The sequence below is a fragment of the Fundulus heteroclitus genome, chromosome 2 (genome assembly GCF_011125445.2).
Source record: "Fundulus heteroclitus isolate FHET01 chromosome 2, MU-UCD_Fhet_4.1, whole genome shotgun sequence".
Taxonomy (NCBI): Eukaryota; Metazoa; Chordata; class Actinopteri; order Cyprinodontiformes; family Fundulidae; genus Fundulus; species Fundulus heteroclitus.
The window spans coordinates 10,216,395-10,236,332 of record NC_046362.1 but is presented as its reverse complement, the minus strand read 5'-3'; the positions used below and the strand labels follow the sequence as shown (position 1 = coordinate 10,236,332).

The following is a 19,938-nucleotide window of genomic DNA, read 5'->3' as shown; positions in this document are numbered from 1 at the left end:
GGGTATTATGCCAGATAGCCGGACATGTGCCTCTTGTTACAACAAAATATGCTAGGTTAATCATTATTCTATAAAAGCCCTTAGCTGGAGCGTCCATGATTTGAGATTTGGCTGTGGCGTGGTAGTTCCGATTAGCTAAATCTTGTATCTCAGTAGACAGATGGTAGTCATTTCCTTTCCACTTATTCACATTTTTTTTGTCAGGGCCACACATTTTAATGTATTTTATTGAAATTTTATAAGTATAAAAGGGTAATGCATAGTTGTGAAGTACAAGAATATAAGAGATCATAAAGCACCATAAAGACCAAAGAACACAAAGGGGAAAGTTGTTAGAGACATTTAAAGCAGGGTTAGGTTGTGAAGCAAAATCCCAAGCTGCCCTTTTCAATCTATCAATCGGAAACAGAAACAGTATGGCACAACTGCTAATTGACCAAGACATGGCTTTCGAAGGTAAATACTAACCAGAGAAGGAACCACAAGGTTCATGGTATCTCTGGAGCAGCTGCAGAGAGCAATAGCTCGGGTTGGGGAATCTGTTGATGCGCAAACAGTGAGTTGTGCACTTCACAAATCTTGCCTTTATAAAACAGTGTCAAGATGGCAGCTACCATTGGAAAGAAACCTGAAAGACCTCTTGTTTGCAGTTTGCCACAAGCCATAGAGGTGACAGCGTAAACTTATTGAACAAGGTGCTCTAATATTACCTATAGGCCCTCACACAAAATGATTTGTGTGTCAGAAAACTAATAATACATGACAGTACACCATCTCCCAGGGGGAACATAATTGGTAGCAGCATCATGCTGGGGGACAATGAAGCTGAGTAATTAAAACCAATATTTTTTTCTGAGTACCATTAAAGATAACCCAGGTGCCACCAGTGGTAGCACTTGTAGCACAGTTCAAAAACCACGCTGATGCTTTTAACGCCCAGTAAAAGACTGAGAATCTGAGGTATGAGTTGAAAATTGATATCCACAGCTGCTCTGCATGCAGTCTGACTGACTCCAAACTATTTTGCAAGGAAGAATGATCAAAAATGTTAGTTTCATCATGTTAAAACCTGGGAAAGCCATTCCTCAAAAGATTTGTTCCTGCTGTTACAGTCAAATCTGCTTTTAGCAAGAATTGGCTCAGGGAGGAAGGAATTTTCTTCCACCTAAATTATGTGAGCAACATTACAAAAGTAGAAAAAAGAAACACTAAAAATGAAGTCTTTTACACCAGTCAATAAATATGCTTTATGTGTTATTGCTGTTAAATAATATTTTACCCTAAACATTTTGCAAACAGTAGAAGACTATTAGAAATACAAATATGTAGCCCAGATGTCTCTAACAGACTTGTTCCTGATGTAACCTCTGTCAGGAGTGACTGAGAGCGGTATGTAACGATGGGATATCTCTCACTGGGGGCTGCGGTTTCAAAGTTGTCATGTGCATGAATATTAAGATATAAAACATGTCTTTTTGGGCTAGCTGAGGATTTTCATGGTTGCTGTTGGTATGCGGGGGGTGACCGGCAGAGATGATTGCTTCCAGACATCAGCCGGAGCAAAAGTGAGAGGGGAGGACGACACACTTAAAGACTGAGGAGGAGCAGGAGTCCTTAAGAAGGAGGCAGATCTGAGGTTTTATCCAGGACGGTTTTTATGTCCTGAAATGTTTTCTCTAGTCAAAACAAACTCACGAAAATAAATATAAGATAAAAATAAACTTTAACCCTTTTCTTTGTATCTGTGCCTACAGTCACCTTAGCCCTTTCAGAGATATTACATCATTTAAGCTCAGTTGTATTACAGCCCAAAGGGTTGAAGGCTTCAGTGGTTTGTTAGAGAACATTAGTAGAACACAGCAGACAGAGCAGGGATAAAGTTGTGAAGACATTTATACCAGGGTTAGGTTGTAAAAGAAGTGTCCCACGTTCTGGACATTTCTGTTATTCTATCCATCATCTGAAAATGGAAAGAGTTCAGGACAACGGCAAACCTACCAGCCCATTGTTTGGCAAGGAGCACGTGAATCAGAGAAGCAGTCAAAAGGCTTCTGGGATGTTAGAGTTTATGCATAATTGTGAAGTGTTAGGAAAGTGGAAGGACAATTATACACAAGTTTAAATTACTGTCAGAATTTTTTAAATTACTAATATGATTTTATGAGAACCATTTTACGACCTATACTGGGATATCTGTAAACAACAGTAAAAGCTGAAACATACATTTCCAGTGGAAATGTGTATCTCTTTTACTTACTCACTCTGCCAATCTGCCCTTTATGGAACAGTAGCAGGAAAAATGTCCTTAGTTGAAAGACAGCCATGACAAGTCCTGTTTAAAGGTTTTCCATAAACAATGTAGAAGAGAAAACAAATACTTGGGACAAGGTTCTCCAGACTAATGAGACCAATGTTAGATTTGTTCTCCTTCATGCAAATTGCTATGTGTGGCAGCAAATGACCGTCCATCCCCCTGAATGCACCATCCCTTACATTATTATGGCAATGGAAGCATCATGCTGTACCTTTCTCTGGAGCAGGGACCGAGAACCAGGTCAGAGTTGATAGGAAGATGGATGAAGCTAAATGGTAATACTAAAAGCAAAACCCATGAGACTACAAAGAATGAAGACCTGGGTGGAAGTTCACTTTCAAGCTGGGCAGCAACCGTAAACATAGAGCAATGGGTTTTAGATAATAGATTAGTTTTGAACATCTCAAAGACAAAAACTTTAGTACTTGGTTCAAACAAGTCTCTTAAATATGACCCAAAGTTAAATTTGTTAATAAATAACACACTCATTGAGCAAGTAACAGAAGCTAAGCTTCTAGGTGTCTATTTGGATAATAAACTGTCTTGGTCAAGACATACTGAAGTTGTTGTAAAGATCATGGGCAGAGCTTTAGCTATATTGAGAAGATGTAGCAAATTTTTGCCGGCTGATTTGACTAAGCTAATAGTCAGAACATTAATAATTTCTCAACTTGACTACTGTCAAACAATATGGTCAAATGAAAAAAAAAAAAGATTTAGAGAAACTTCAAATAATGCAGAATAAAGCTGCCCATGTAGTATTAAATTGTTCTCACAGGATCAGTATAAATACTATGCATTCAAATCTAAGCTGGCTAAAGGTTCATGACAGGGCACTAGCTTCGCTATTATTCTCAACGTGGAAAATCTTAAAACTCAAGAGTCCACTGTTTCTATTTGTTCAACTTAAGAATAATTTGGACTCTCATGGTTATGCCACGAGACATGCAGCTGAAGGGTGATTTGTAATTCCTAGGGCAAAAACTAATTTTCTCAAATGCACCTTTACTTACAGAGCAATGAAAGAATGGAACTCATTGCCATTAATTCTCATAAAAATTGTACATAAGTCTGCTTTCCAAATGCAACTTAAGAAGTTTTTAGGAGCAACTTATCTATAAATGAAATTGTTTCACATTCCAATTTATTGTAACTTATTCATAAAATGTTACATTTTTAAATTTTAAATCGTAACTCGCCCCTTTTCTACGAATGTTCAGTTTTATTGATATGTATATGATATTTGTCATCTGTCAAACATGTTCATGAATTTACATTGTATACTGTATTTTTAATGATGTGGACCCCAGGAAGAGTAGCTGGGTGTAAAGCACAGCTAATGGGGATCCTAATAATAAATAAACAAATAAACAAATAGAGCCAGAGACTTGAAAACTGATGTTCACACACACTCATCATCCATTAGGATTGGACTTTTTGCAAGGGTAATGGACAAGAAATTCGGTTTCTAGTTGTGCAAAATTTGTGAAGAAACAACCCCAAAACCTGCTGTAATTACAGTGAAAAATGTATGTATACAGTATTTGATCAGGGGGAGGAACTGAATACAGGGAAAACATGTATCACTGTTCTTCCAGTTAACAACAATGTGCTACTTTGTGTTGGTCTATCACAAATAAAAAAAAATCCAGATAGAAATGCACCGAAGTCTGAGGCTCCTGTGTTACAGCATGTGCAAAAATGTTTACGGGGTATTAATACTTCCCATCACACCGGATGCCGCTCCTAACATCCTGTCTAAGCCTCACTTAGCTGCCCCACCTGGATCGCCACGTTAATCTGATTTCATTAAGACAGCGTGTATATCACAATGCCAGTGTGCAACGCTTACTCTGACAGAACGATTTGAAAGAAGACCCCGCCCTGCCCTGAAGCTTGATTACAGAAGGACTTCGAACGTTTTGCCGGTGTTATAAACCTGAAAGGAAAACATCAAATACGCTGCATAAACAGTTTTGCAAATCAAGCCGGCAGTGTTTGCGTCACAGTACTCTTGTGCAGAAATAAACTGAGCTGTGATTACACAGATGCTCGCTGCATGCACATGTTCCACATCTGTAACCTCCAGGAGGCTTTCCATTGTGTTTGTGCCTGCTTTGCTGCTGCTAGGCTGGAGTTGGTGATCGTCTGGATCCACAGATCTGCCGGTTGTTATTATCAAAGCCAGCGGGAACAGCGAGGAGAACAAACATACCTCCCGCCACCTGTTAGCTTTCCAAGCAGGGCATCCTCGAGCTCGGCAGGCCTTCTGTGTCCGTGGCCGGGACAGATGACTGCAGTGAGCGTCCTCTATTTGGGTTTGGTTCTGGACAACACAGGCTATCTCCCTCTGCTTGGTGCCACGGCCACAGCTCACTGAACACTGTGGAGATAAGAAGCCACACTTTACAAAGCATGCCAATAATAATAGTGTTCGTTGTTAGTGATATCACTGTGTTTTATTGAACGTTTTCCACAAAATTGTTAGGATGCCTGGTCAAAATGTGGGAAAATCCTTAGGATAAAGGTTCCTTATTGAGAGTCGATAGTCCTCCAGCATGGAGTTTTAGAGATTATTTCACCTGCTTTGCAATCCTCCTAAATGTTTGTAGTGGAAAGATGAAGTTGAATACTTTATGGGCAAATTTAAGCAAGTCGCTTTTTTTTTCCCAGCCGTTACCTTTGGAAACTTCAAGGTCATAGTTATAAAACACAATGAGGCACAATGTAGCAGCATCTGTTAAGGGGTCGGTGGAGTAATATCAACATTCAAACAATCAGAAGAAACAGAGCTCAACAGATAAAAAGAATCACGTTTACATGAATTTATAAAGATCAAGGCAAATCCATCTATCTTAAATAGCATGTTCTCTTGTTTGCCACATTTTGAAGAGAAATGGCCTCAGAGTAACGGCCTTTGTGTCACATAACTGCAGTCATATTCAATAAAATGTAATATTATTGAAAAGTTTATTTAAGTAACTCAGTTCAATAAGTGAGACACATTATGTAGTAATAATAATACATATTAAAAACATAACATTTAAGATTAGATTAAAGCATCTATTAAAAAGCTTTTTTTTTTCAAGCATAAGTGGGGCTTATATATGTTAAATAGTGGCTTAAAGGTTTAAAAAAGGTACTTTTAATCTGGCAAACAAGCATTTTAAAAATGCATATTCTAAATTATTGAACATGACTGTGTATCCTAGGAGCACTGGGAGTGATAGATCTCAAAAGTCCCTTAACATTCCAAAACAAAAGTGGGGGAAAAAACATAACAAATAAGCATATTACAATTACAAAGATTGTAAACTGAACTTTTTTTTTTAATAGGAATATTTAGAGGTTGAAATAATCATGGCATAAATAATTTGGTTTGTAAATTATTTCTTAACTTTATGTTTATAACAATGCTTTCTACACAACAAAGCATCAAAGCATTTTTATTTTATATTTGAGATTATGCGGCCGGATGTATTTATTTTAAGATATTTTAGACATCTTTGCAGGTGTGTGAATAGATGAGGATGGTGCTTTAACATGGCAGTCTGAGTTAGAATCAGACAGTGAAGAAAAAGGTAAAAGAAATATCTTATACACTGTGTGTAAATATCTGGTTTAAACTCTATGAAGAGGAAAAAAACTTAGTAGTAGTTAACTACATAGGAGCAAAATAATTTATTTATGGGTATGAAATGAAAGTGAGAAGGGACAAAATGAGGGTACAAAATGGCAAAGGTGCAAACTCTCAGAGTCAAGAATATAAAACAACAACAAAATCCTGATGAAATCTAGGAACATTTCACAAAGAAGGGAGGCAATGCCAAACTACAAAAATAATTTGAAAACTCTAAAAAAAAAAGAAAAAAGAAAAGGAAAATCAGAAACAAAATTGTAATTTAAAAACCAGAAATAAGAAAATGTTTTCTTATAAGAGTGTGATTTTCTAAAATGATGGTGCACTTCTGGTTAATAAAGATACTGTTAACCACACATACACACACAAAAAAAAGGCAAAGCGGATTTCTTCAAAGGCTCTTGACAAACATTTCTCAGCCTGAGGGAAAGGTAGGTAAACAGAGGGGTTACTTAGAGCGCTGCTGTGAAGGACCGAGGCCAAGGCTGCCAGAGGAAAGGATTCATACACACTCTTTGACACAATCACCTGGCATTAATTAGCACCCCAGAAGGAGAACACATAATGAATGAAAACCAGACACCCTGATGACAGCTCTGGGAAAAAAAAAAAAAAAAAGTCTGAGATGGCTGACAAAATTTTCCAAGAGATTCTGGTTTCCCATGTGGCGGTGCAGTAATTAGGGAGCCCGTTTCTGCCCGACGAGTGAGCGCCCCCCCCCCCCCCTTACAAAGCCACCGCAAGAGAGGGAGAGCTGGAATAAAATACACAAGATGCACAATTTCCAGTCCAGATAAAAAACATAATGTTCCATTGTCCACTAATTATGACCTCAGAGGAATTGCATAACACCCAACCGCATGGTTTGATGATGACCTCACAGGATCAAACTCACAAACGATAACGCTGGCGCTCCACTAATCTTTAGGGATGGATCGAGGTTGGAGGGCCGTTTCGCACAAAGTCACCTGCTGGCTTCTCTTGTAGCCGCGGGCGGTGATAAACTCTGCACAAACATGCATCCTGCATGCGGCAATTACCGAGGCATTTTAAACACAGGGTCCTCTCAGCTGACGGCCCACATCAAAGCCAAGTGCCTGGCCCCCGAGCGCGGCACATACCCGCTGCACACGTACCCATAAGTGATAACAAAACTTCCTCAGTGAGGAGAAGAGACATGCAAACATGCTGGAGGTGGGGTGGATGGTCTGGGAGTGAGAGGGGGAGAGGAGGGGGGGGGGGGGGGCTAGCCCCACCTCACTGCAACTGGGAGAGGGGGGGGAAAAAAACGAAGGAAGAAAGAAAATCACAGCCATACAGGCTACGCTTCCCCCAGCTGAGGTGTATCTGCAGTCTGTCGGTGGGAAAGAAAGCAACCCTATATGGAGACATGCTCCTCCCGCAAACCTCATCTGTCAGCTATTAGTTAATCAGGGCTGGTGACTGGGGGGAAACGGAGAGCTGGCAAGGCCCCTGGGACTGGAGGACAGCTTCATCTCTGAGAGAGCACAATGAGGGCAAAGACTCTGGGACCTCTAGTCTGAGGATCCACAGCTGGGAAGCCTTACAGGTAGGTCCACCCAAAACTCAGCCTCTAAACTGCAGACAAGTGGCTATGCTGCTACCTTGACTTTAAAATCTAACTCTGAGCTTCAGAATGAAGATCTGTGTCTTAAAAGAATGCAGGATCATGTCTTAGAACTGTAAACGTAAAAGAAATAATGTTTTAGTTGCATCTCTGTGTAAAGTATTATGAGCCGTCGTGGTCTTACAATGTGTGCAATTAGTTTAGGAAATATTAGGACGATTTGTCATGTTTAGTCAAGCTGAGCGGAGAGCAAAACACATAAATCAGCAAGTCACACGGAGAATTAAACTCTCCGGAGACAGATTTGCCCTCCCACATCGTCGCAGCCATTAATTTCACATGATTAGGTGGGCTAAGTCTTGTATAATCCGACGAGTCTCATCTGGGCATAATGTGGATTACTTTAAAGTGAAATGACTCAGCCGCAATCCAAATCCAGCCAAGTAAAGCAACTTTTGTAAAACAACCCCACCTCGTACTTAGTTCCACTAAGAAAGCTCATAATTGTTCTGCTTAAGGGTTTCAAAGCAGATTTTTTTCCTCATGTATATTTGAGACGAATGACATGATTTTTTTTTTACAGAGTTTTTTTGAAACCGTGTAAAATAAAAATGGGATGCTTTTCCCACACAAGAAATGTAACTAGAGATTAAGAGTTTTTTCACATGATTATTATTATTATTTTTTGTACATCAATGTCTTTGTCTAGAAATTGCATCTGGAAAACCCCAAGTCAACCCCACCCACTACAACGACAAAAACACTATGGGTGTGGAGGTTAGTCTGAGAAGTAAATTAAGCAACCGAATGAGCAAATTTCAATCCCAGTGAGATGTTTAACATGAGGTAAAAACTAAAGCACAGAGATGGAAGAAGCTGCTTTTCTTAAAAAAAAGCTGTATTTTACATAACATGCTGAGACGTGTCTGCAATTCATTAAAGACGCAAGAGAATGAGTAAGAACAAGACTACCGCAGATGACAGGCGGAACAGAGAATAGCAGAGTTACTCTGGTTTACTCGAGTTTTTAACCTTAATGTATATCGAAACATGCAGGATTGGCAAACGTTGGAAGAATTTTGCAAATGCCAAGGTTAAAGTAAGGCTCTACATTCTCAACAGCATACACAAAGAGACTGCTGTTTTAGAAATACAAGCTTCACTAACACCTCCCCCTATTATGAAGATGTTGAACACATTTTGAAATGGGGAATCCGTAATCTGTTTTTTTTTGTTGTTGTTGTTGCTTGTTTTAAGAATACAAGTAAAAGCCTGTAATTCTTTTATACAAAACTCCCTGCTAAAAAGGTTAAGGTCAAATTCCAGTCACACTGCAGCATGCTCTCAATGTGAGAGGACGGTAATACCAAGCATATGGTAATGGTACACGGGCTCTTCAAAGCCTCTCAGAGCAAGAGCCAACCTGCAAGTGCCGACCGCAGGAGGGAAGCACGGCAGTATGCCCTGGGCTGAATGTTGTCAATGCTGTTACGTACAGATTTACAAAATATGGAATGCTAAAAAGTCAACCATGACACACAGCATATCAAGGGGTCGACCTGGATAGCTGTGACCAGAACGTACCCGACGGTTATCATCAGCGTGCTTTCAGATGCAGAGAATAAACATTCTGAGCAGAGATGTCACACAGCTTTCAGGCTTTCCTTTTCATGGTTCTGTTTTCACAGGAATGTTTTTTAAAGGACCGCCGTCCAAACGACACATGCTATCATCACTGCGGCGGGAGCATCGCCGTGGGCCAGAGGAATGCCAAGAGCCATATATATCTGCTCTGCAGCGGGAAACCAGATAATCCATACAGATATCATTCTAATCCAGCTCATGCTATCCATGACTAAGAATCTGAAGTAGAGCACGATACAAGAATGATGGTGAATGCAGATGCTTGCATGTAAAAATGACTTCCTGTTTCCATCTCTGCAGTATTTGACAAACGGCGAACTCCTCGCTGACACTAAACATCCCGTTCTGGACTCTGAGTCTGTAAGTACAAATCTGTCAGCTACCAAGAGTCAAATAAACTGCTGCTTGACAGAGCATGCAGACTGTTGTCAACATATTTTCCTTTTAGAGTCAATATCCCTGAGAAAAGGTATGCAGAGGTGCAAACCATGTTTATGCGTGTTTAAAGACTTGTTAATAAAACTGCTCTCATGAATGCTGTAGCATTTTCTCCAGTTCTATAGTGTTTAAAGTTAAGGAGCCCTCTTACACTGCAAAAACGGATCTAAAATAAGTAAAATGTTCTTAAAGTGAGTGCATTTGTCCTTGATTTGAGCAGGTAAATAAGATTATTTGCCAATGGAATGAGTATTTTGACCCCTAAAATAAGATAATTAGACATCCTGCACTTGAAACAAGATGATGGAGATAACTCCTATTCCATTGGCAAATCATCTTATTTACCTGCTCAAATCAGGGACAAATACGCTAATTTTAAGAACATTTTACTTATTTTAAGTTCCGTTTTTGCAGTGTACATTGAAGTTAAAAACAAATAATGCTAAGTTATTAATGTTATACATGATAACAAAACACAATAAGTCATTACCATTAAGTTAGCAGCAGTAGGAATATTTGTTGCTTTTCTGTTTTTCTGTCATACATTTTTGTTTTAATTGTGCTTTTATTCAAAGTTATCCAAGTTATCATGTGAGAATCTTAAACTGGCCCATGCCTAGCCATGTTTAACTTTTTGCAAGCAAACACACCACGGAGGTAGGTAGGTAGGTAGGAAAAGAATGATAACCGAAGAAAGAATAGAACAAAGTTGATTTTGTATGTTAAACCTCAGAAAATACACAGTGCAGGCCAGCTGTAGGCCAGATGGATGTAGTTCCCTTGAGCTCCACACGGCGTCAACACATCTATCAGGAATCGCTGCCATTGGTAAGGATTTCAATACCACATAAAATGGACGAGCCAATCAGGATCACCGAGTGGGAATTTCGTAGATGTGACGTTTTAGAGAAGCGACTGTTTTGATACAGACAACAATGGCGGCTCGCAGCGAGGAAGCAAGCAGTAACATTGATGCTGCGATTTCATCAGTGTTGTCCAATCTACAGAGTATTAATTCTTTGAAAGAACACCAGAGAACGGCTTTGAAGGCTTTTGTTAGTGGAAACGATGTTTTGGCAAGAGCTTGTATCATGTCAGTAAAAATGTCGGACAAGTGGTTTATCCAATCATATGCAAGGATTTTTTAAAAAGGCCCCTCCTTCTGAAATACATCTCCAATGGAGCAATCCCAGTTGGATGTGTGGAGCTCTGCAGAACTACATCCATCTGGCGAGAGTCAGGTTAGTTGGATTCAGCTTCAATGGCTGATTCTTTTTTCTTGTTATAACCAAACTCTGTGATTCTGCATTTCCCTTAATACCAACACGCAATCTGCTTCAATGTCTGTTTTAATAATTTAATGGTTTGTCCCTTTCTTAGCTCCTGTCACACCTGATAAAAAGAGAAAAAAAACTACACAGAGGTCACTCATTTGAAAAATTTATTTCATCATTCAATCTATTGAAAAAATCTGAAACATTTACTCCAAACCCCATGTGTTACCATCAATTAAACACAACTCTGCCAGGTTTTGTACACGGAACAACATTTGGACATCTTAGTAAAAAGAATTAAATAAAGAAAAGCAACAGGCAGTTACTCGCTGCTGTTGATATGCCAGGGGGACTATTTGACACATATCCTCATATCAGTAGCCCTGTTGATTTTGATGTACAAGCAGAGACTAACAGGCTGACATTGAAAAACATGAGTAAGTACAGTAAACCATCTGATGGAAAACATGCTAACATCTAGAAGATGTCATCTTCTTTGGGATTATTACATCTCTGTTAGCTGATCAGTCTATCACTCGCTTTCCCATTAGGAAGGATATCAGCTGCCACACTCATTTTACTCCAGAAGCTTGATAGTTTTTAAAGGTCCGAAGAGGACTGGGCCTCACCAAGTCCATAGTCTCATATAGAATATACTACTGAAAGTACAGAGACTACACACCGCAACTTTATTGAATTACTATGCATAATATGTGGGCTTTAACATGGAGTTGACCCATTCGTTATAGCTTTAATAGTTCCAACTCATCTGTGAAGGTATTCCACAAGGTTTAGGAGTGAGTTTATGAGAATGTTTGATCCTTCTTCAACGGTATAGTTTTTGAGGTCAGATAGTCATGTTGGATGTGAGGATCTGGCTTCTAATCTCTACCCTAATTCATCCGTCAGGTTTTCTGTGGGACTGGGGTCAGCCAGTCAAGTTCCTCTGCCCCAGACTGGATCATCTTTGACCTGTGACCTTGCTTTGTACAGTGATGTACATTTGGTGGTGTAAGGCCTTGGATGGGAATTCTCAGCTACGGAAACCCATTCCTGAACGCTTTCTACCGACTGTTGTTGAGATGATCAGAAGCCACACAAAGTTTGGAGATCTACAGCTATCCACACAGCTGTTAGCCTCGGCAAAATGTACACTTTAGTCAGTGGTGTCCCTGCTTTCTTACTTTACTTTGCCTATCACTAAGTGGCCAAGTTGCTATTTTTTCCAATGGTTTCCACATTTGACTGTTGAATAATTAGTAGTGGGTAAATTCCACCAATGGTCTCATTATTGAGTCGGCAGCCTACCTACTTTACTTTCATTTCCTGGGTCCTTCAGTGTAACCCATTCTTTCAAATGTTTTCAGAAGCAGTCTGCATGCTGAGATGGTGGATTTTATACATGTGGCCATTGGAAGGAATTGGAACATCTGAATTCATTGATTTACAGGGGTGACCCAATATAGTGTAAGTATAATACAGATATAACATAAAGACATACAATTTCAAGTGGCTTAAAATTACATTTTAATAATTATGGGTTGGAGTATAGCAGATGCTTTTTGCCTGTGTCAAGGCAAGGCCATGCCCTCTGTCATTCAGCAGACCCCGGGATACCCCAGACTAAATGTTTCCAGACCTTTGTGCCCTGTCTGTTCTCATTTCGTCTCACTGCATCTGCTCCTGATCATGCCAAAAATAACATTTACTCTTCACTACAGTATAGGCTCCTTTGTCTCTCTCTCTCTCTTTCTTTAATTTCTTCTAATAGCATGTTCAGACACTGCTTCAATGAGTTAATTTTTGCAGGTAGTTATTGACAACATTCAGTGTCCTATAAACGTCTTTATTCATCTTAATTTTTTTCACATTTTGGCACATAACGACCACAAACTTCAATCTTAGGGAATTTTATGTGAAAGAGCAGCACAAACTAGCACATAAAATAATACATGGTTTTCAAAATATTTGGCAAATCCTAATATTAAAAGTGCCCCCACAATCATATTTTGCAGGATTGTTATGTACATCAACAGACTATTTTTTTTATCATTCTTGTTTTCAAAAATAGCTCAAGCTCAGTCCGACTCTGAACAACAATTTGCAAATCTTGCTACAAAATTTCCATTTTTATTTAGGTCTGGACTTTAACTGGGCCGTTTTATCACATGTGTTGTATTTGTCTTGACCTAAGCAGTTCAACGGCATGGCTGTGGTTGTACTTCTGGAAGGTGAGCCAAAGGCCCAGCCTTACACTGAGTCTTTTGCAATCTGTAACAGGTTTCCTATCAGCTTTGCCTTGCATTTAGTTCCATCCATCGTCACATCAGCTCTGAACAGTTTCCTTTGACCTACTTATGAAAAACAGCCCCGACGCTTTCTGCTGTCACTAGCATGTTTCACCATAGGTGATATACAGTTCTTGCTCTCTGGCACAAACAGTAAAGTGCAAACAGGACTTCTGATGGCTCACTTTCAGGGTGTTCTTGCTTTCTTCTGGCCACTCTTCAATAGACACCAGATTTGTAGAGTGAACCATTAATAGTTCTGTTGTTTACAGAGTCTTGAGTTGTGGATCTGCAGAGATCCACAACTCAAGTTACTATGAACATCTCGTGTTTTTCTCTTATCTCTCCTTGCTGAGACTGTGAGTTTAGGATCCTGGAGACAATTACCTGAACTGTTTTGTATTTAGACATAGAGGTGCCTGAATGCAAATCGTCACTACGCATTTCATATTTTAGTAATGGAAAATTGAAAACCATGTAACATTTTGATTTCGCTGTGCAACCATATGTAGCTTTGAGTTGGCCAAACCTTAGATTCGATTTAGAGGGACACTATGTGAAAAAGCTCAAAGGGGTATAACTGCTTTTGTATACTGATACAAGTACTATGCAATGCAATCTATATTTACAGTGCGGATTTGTAAAACCTGTGTTTGCTTTTTCAGCCTAAGTTTACTTCCAGTCCTGACCGAAAAGCAGCCATTTGAGCAGGTTTTGTTTTCAATCTTCAGATAAGATCTCACTGAGACTCGTTTTCCACCTCCAATGTTTTCAAGGTTTGCAGTAATCGTTTTGCCCAAAGCACTGCTTTGCTTTCTCCCAAAGGGGCCACTATGAAACATCATCTCTCCATGCATATTCAAGTCAAGGCCGTGACGAGAACCTTGTGCTCGTGAGCACCGGGGAGAACCTTTCATCTACTAATTCGGGTTGCTCAAACTTGACTGACAGGAAACGCCAGCCCCATGATGTCACAAACAACTGACCCCAAGGTGACAGGTTTGAGGAGTGTTCATGCTCATTGCTCTTAGCCTGGAGTTAAGAATGTCAATGTATACATGTGGTTTGGATTTGAAGCGCTGTGATTAGCTTGCAGACGCTCTGCTGCCACCCCTCCTTTCCAAGGAAAGCACATATTTAACAGGAAACGGTATGTTTTTGCTTATAAGAAGACATAAATTACAAAAACGGTGCCTCTTAACATAAGTAAAACACAACCATATTGTTTGGGGACAGATGTTTTTCTTAAAGTAAATAGCACTGGTTAATGTATTATGCTTAAAACTTTGAATATGTGATTATTTTTTGTTTGTTTTTTTTTGGAAAATATGTGCAATAAATGTGGTAATTTCTTGGCGTCGTCTCATTATTTCCATACGGAACAAATATGCTTTCATTGCACACATTTTTTCTTGAATATGGAGTAAGTATTATTAGAATCTTTGTCAAATTATTCAAATAAGCAATGAGTAATTATCATTATTCATCTCAGACAGGCTAAAAAGCAGAATTTGACTTGCATATTTGGATGTTTTGGGATAAGTGGGGTTATAAGAGACATAGGTTTTCCAATAAGAACATGCTTACAAAGAAACCTTCATTTCTAATCTTTGGCACCTTTTCAGGAATCACCTTTGTGCGTTTATGATGTATAAATGTAATTAATTGGGTCAAATCAGCTTACTTTTAGACAAGCTCCCTTGTTACTTTGAATATAAATATATCTGGATTAATTTATCACTATAATTAGTATATCCATGATATTTAGTGAGTAGTCTGAAGAGTATTGTACAAAGTGAAATATACCTAAAGAGACTTATTCTCAGTGGTTTGATTATTTTCTTATATTACCTCTTAGATCATAATGTCTGTATTGTGTGGTCAAGTGTTTTTTTTTTTCTCAGCTGTGCAACTCTTGCCAAAACGAATTAATCCAAATTAATGTTGTAGTAAACAGAGCAAACTTCTGTAGTCTGCAGCCAAGTGTATTGCTGAGACCTCCATCCAGGCAATGGTAAGCAGATGTTCAACTCAGCAGCAGTTTGATTTGGACTGTGTCTGTGACTGTGTTTCTCTTGGGAAACTATAAAATAAGATAATAAAACACATTGAATGAAGGCAAAAAGAGATGAACCGATCAGGATTTCCAAGGCCAGTTTCTTGTTTACCGTGGGCTCTGACCTGATGATTCTTGATTTTCACTACATAAAAGACTGTAATGTATAAAATAAAAAGTGTAGTGGGTTATTTGATTGAGGTTTAGATACAACAGAAGAGTGAGAAATAGCAAGATTTCCCCATTTATGCACCAAGTCATATGTCCCTAATCTTTATGTGCTTTTAAATAACTCCTAAATGTGGATCGAAGTGCATTCTGATTTTTTAGGTTTGATGCATTTAATAAATATCATCACTACTTAATTTTTACATTGCAAAGCTCTACAACGCTAGACAATGTGAAGACAGAATTTTTTAACTGTGTAACTTAAAGCTGAATTGCCCTTAAGAAAAGTCCCCGATTTACAAGCACATCCTAAATGTTGCTAAATGTTGTTGAATGCCTAAAAATATTTACCCTGTCAAAGAAATAAAATGTACATAGAATTCTACTTTCTGTGGTGTGCTGCGTCTTCTTGTTTTTTTCACATACTTGAATAATGCTTATATTGCTTATATTAAGGCATCCCCATGCTCTATGTGCTTACTGAGATTGAAAGGAAGCAAGTTTTTGTTCATAGTGATGACAGTTCACTAAGAAACAACACAAATTTCACAGTTATGTTTCTTTAATAATTTTTTACATAAAAAATGTAAACATGAGTATTTTGAATGAAATAAATAGGCAAAAGAAAAACAAAAACAACAATGAATCAAACCAAGAACAACAACTGTAATAATAATAATAATAATAATAATAATAATAATAATAATAATAATAATAATAATAATAATAATAATGCAGACTTGGTCCATTTACTCTTTGCACAACAAAGTATAAAAGATATAAGATTGTTGGAGTGAAACCATCATGGCTTAGGAGTCTTGGTTATAGTGAATCTTCACACACTCACTAAACATCTGCTTTAAGAGAGTTCAAGCTGGATGTTTGAATTATTTTAATTTTTTTTTGTTTTGTTTTTTTACACCCCACTAAAACCACATTTATATTTTTCAAAATATAAACTCTGCTGTCTATTTTAGCAACAGAACTTAATGTCACAGTCATGAGTTTCCATTAACTCTTTATTTACATTAATAAAGAGTTAATGGAAAGCTAAATGTTAGCTTTTAATAATTTTATTAAAAGTCTCTTTTTCAGGGTTAAGTGACAATATATCTCTTTGTTTGTTTTTTGAGGAAGATTTGTTCTTATTTGCACCTGCCTGTCTAGCTGTTACGCCGAGGTGGAGTTACTGTAAAGAGTTTGGAGGTAGTATCTTATTTGGCTTGTAAAATGTACCACTGGCAGCAAAACAGCCCACAGCATGACGCTAGCACCAGTGTGCTCGACAGTTAACGCTGCACTCTTAATTTTCTTCTGCCTTGACTCCTCCAAAGATGTGTCTTGTCACTAAGCTAAACATTTGACCATAAAACTTTCCTCATAAAAGCATTTAGCCAAAAATATGTTGATTTTTTTATTTAGCAGGCACTTCTTTCCTACCTTTTTTCTTCATGTAACAGTTGCTTCAATGAAAAATATTAAAACTGCAACAATTAGAAATCACTATATATATATATATATATATATTTATATATATATATATATATATATATATATATATATATATATATGAATGTGTGTGTGTGTGTGTGTGTGGATGGAAGGATGTGTGTGTTTGTGTATGTATATAAAGAACGAAAGTCCTTGAAAATGCATGTAGTCTGTTGTCTCTACTTAGAAAGAGAGACAACAGAATACATGCATGGCTACATGTAGAGCAAAGGTATCTGTGCTTATTAGTCAACGGTGAAAGATGAACCAGGCGAAACGTTTCAAATTCAGCTAGCTGCCTTGCACCAGAAAGCACCCCATGTCATGAAATAAATACTTTTTAAGCCTTAAAACCTGATAATCCCTAACAAAACCCAGCAAATATCACTATTTTAGTTAAAACTGCTAATGTTTTTCGTATCGGATCTCACTCATTTGGAAAACGTCATGCCGGTGTTCTGATGGTTCACCATACCCATATGGTGGATAAGGCATACCTTGGTTAATGTAAAAAGGCTTAAATTAAATATTTTTTATTGCAGTAACATAATTTAATAGTGAACAAATAAACTTTTACTTACATAGATTTTTTTCAGTGTGGAAAATAATCATATAATACTTTTTTTTTTTTTTGAAAAGTACCAGCTCAATGCTTGATGTTAATATTAACACTTTCCCTTTTTCCAGACTTTTACTCTTCTGCAATAGCGTTTCACAAGATTGAAGCACAAAGGCAGTCTTTGGTCAATCTGGAGAAATTGTTCAAGGACTCGTGTTCAGAGTCCCAGCTTCCCTCTTCTGCTCTCTTCAGCTCACACTACTTAGGATTTAGGTCTGAAGACTGATATGCCTATGGAAGAACATTGATTGTGTGTCTCAGAACAATTTTTGTGCTAATTGATTTAGAACATTGTCCTGCTGAAGGACATATTGATCATCCGATTACAATTTATTGGCAGAGATCATTGGGTTTGATTTAAAATCTTCATGTTATTTCAAAGAGTTCATAATACCATGAAGTTTAACAATGTCCCCAGGATCATAGATCATCTCAGTGGCAGTTTCATGAATGCCACCCTCGTTTACCTCGTTCAATGGCATCCAAAGTCATAAAATTCCAGTTCTCTCATTTTCTAATCCAACTGTTAAAGCTACTGTATTTGGGGGTTTTTTTTGTCATCGGTGAATCTTACCAAAATGTTAACAGTACAGAAAAACCTTATGTTAAATGGGTTTGAAATCAGTTCACTCTCTCAAACAAAACATTAATTTTTTTTCAAAGACTGCACTGACAATATAGGAAGGTTTTTAATCAAAACACCTACAAAATACATATATATCAGGAACACAAGCTGTTGATTCGCTGCTCATATTTCTTCTCCTGAAAATCAAACATGTTCCCCTCTGTGATGTCGAAACATTTCAACTTCTTGAATGGAACCATCTCTGAACCAAAGCAGCCATTGCTATCAGTGCTGTCTTCAAATTAAACCCAAATACAATTATTACACAACAGAATGAGATCAAGCCCAGCCAGAGGGCAGCAAACTGAACTTCAGCTTTGTTCCTCATACAGTCTCAAAACAAATCAGTCCATTTCATCACAACGCCTGCAAGACACCAATCTGATCTTTGGACTCCGCATCACAAGCTCATCGTAAATAACGTCAATAATTAGACGTCAATAAACGCCAATAAAACAAATGCCCCCTGTTAATTGGTTTCTCTAAACTGTCCTTAGGTGTGAGTGTGTGCGTGAATGGTTGTTTGTCCTGTTTGTCTCTGTGTTGCCCAGCGACAGACTGGAGACCTGTCCAGGGTGTACCCCGCCTCTCGCCCAGTGAACACTGGAGATAGGCACCAGCAAACCCCGCGACCCCATTAGGGATTAAGCGGGTCAGAAAATGGATGCATGGATGGATGGATGGTTAATTTGGGCACCACCCCACTTGGGTTCAGCTTGATAGATCACTACACAGCCATACCTCCAGATAAACCAATCAAAATCTGGGAAATCCTCTAAGATGTGTTGCTTGAAATGCTGTGCAGCCTTGTCATGTATGAGACCCGCTACCCCTGGAACAGGGTACTATTTACTAGGGATGGGTATCATTCACATTTGAACCAATACAGTACCGATTCCCAGGCACAGGGTATCAGCTGAAAATAGTGAGAAATTTGCTAATTGGCAGGAGTTACCAGATGCTTCCTCGGATTAGAAGTATTCCCACCACTGGCGTTGCACAACACGTCACAAACATTGCAGCAAGCGTAATTTACAGCACATTTTGAAAAGTGGAGCCATACTTTCCAGCAGTTTTTTATCCAAAGACATTATATAGGTAGACGTCCCATGGTCGGTCGATCGCCGCCTGTTGGAGCTGATGTGTCAGTGCAGCCGCCATTTTGGATAGGGCCTCTCCTGCAACCCCAGTGCATTTATTTGTACTGTTGAAGATGTTTGCCTGACTAAAATAAATCATCACACCCTGAATTTTCCCATGGTTTGGTTTGTTACAAACAGCAGAGATGTGGTTATGCTACAGGACACTGTCGCACATAAAACATATGTTTTCATGCTGAAATGTGTTGTTTAAACAACATATTTCATAAATGTATGGCCTTTAACTGACATACACATATGTACCATATGTATGGACCAGCGGCTACTGACGTCATCACGCTTGTGCGTTCAATGGTGTGTTCATGTCCGGCATGTAAAATTGTCCACTATTCCACTCCCCCAGTGTCACAATGATGGGTTTAGGTACCGAAACATGTTACCATTTGACTTTATGTGAATCAATACTCAGTAGTACTGACGGGATTTGGTCAGTACGTACTACTTACTCAACACTAGGGAGCATTACCTCCTCATTGACTCAACATGCGAAAATGTAACAATCCAATTCAGGGCGCCAGGAAGACTCATTTGCTCTCCATTTCTAAAGGGAAGCTGCCTGAGTTTCCTGTATCAAAGACTGCACCCTGATCCGCCACCATCCTTATCAGTGGGCTTTTGGTGACTTTCCCAACG

The 19,938-nt window shown here is 38.6% G+C and overlaps 1 protein-coding gene and 1 long non-coding RNA gene across 6 annotated transcripts in view; one reads left to right on the top strand and one right to left on the bottom strand.

The window, feature by feature from the left end:
• Positions 1-19,938, bottom strand: part of LOC105920985 (A disintegrin and metalloproteinase with thrombospondin motifs 20) — a 129,246-nt gene that overhangs the window by 16,373 nt on the left and 92,935 nt on the right. For all 3 annotated transcript variants that reach the window (XM_036147324.1, XM_036147323.1, XM_036147328.1), the window contains one exon: positions 4,530-4,697. In XM_036147324.1, coding sequence (XP_036003217.1) covers positions 4,530-4,697 — 168 coding nt within the window. The remainder of the gene's footprint in view (positions 1-4,529; positions 4,698-19,938) is intronic.
• LOC118566153 lies at positions 7,254-15,795 on the top strand. 3 transcript variants are annotated; one of them, XR_004932847.1, is made up of 4 exons: positions 7,254-7,524; positions 9,231-9,410; positions 9,487-9,546; positions 11,808-15,795. It is a non-coding gene; the product is annotated as an uncharacterized LOC118566153 (long non-coding RNA). The 3 variants fall into 3 exon arrangements; XR_004932846.1 differs by having other exon boundaries at positions 9,231-9,546; positions 12,266-15,795; XR_004932844.1 differs by having other exon boundaries at positions 9,231-9,546.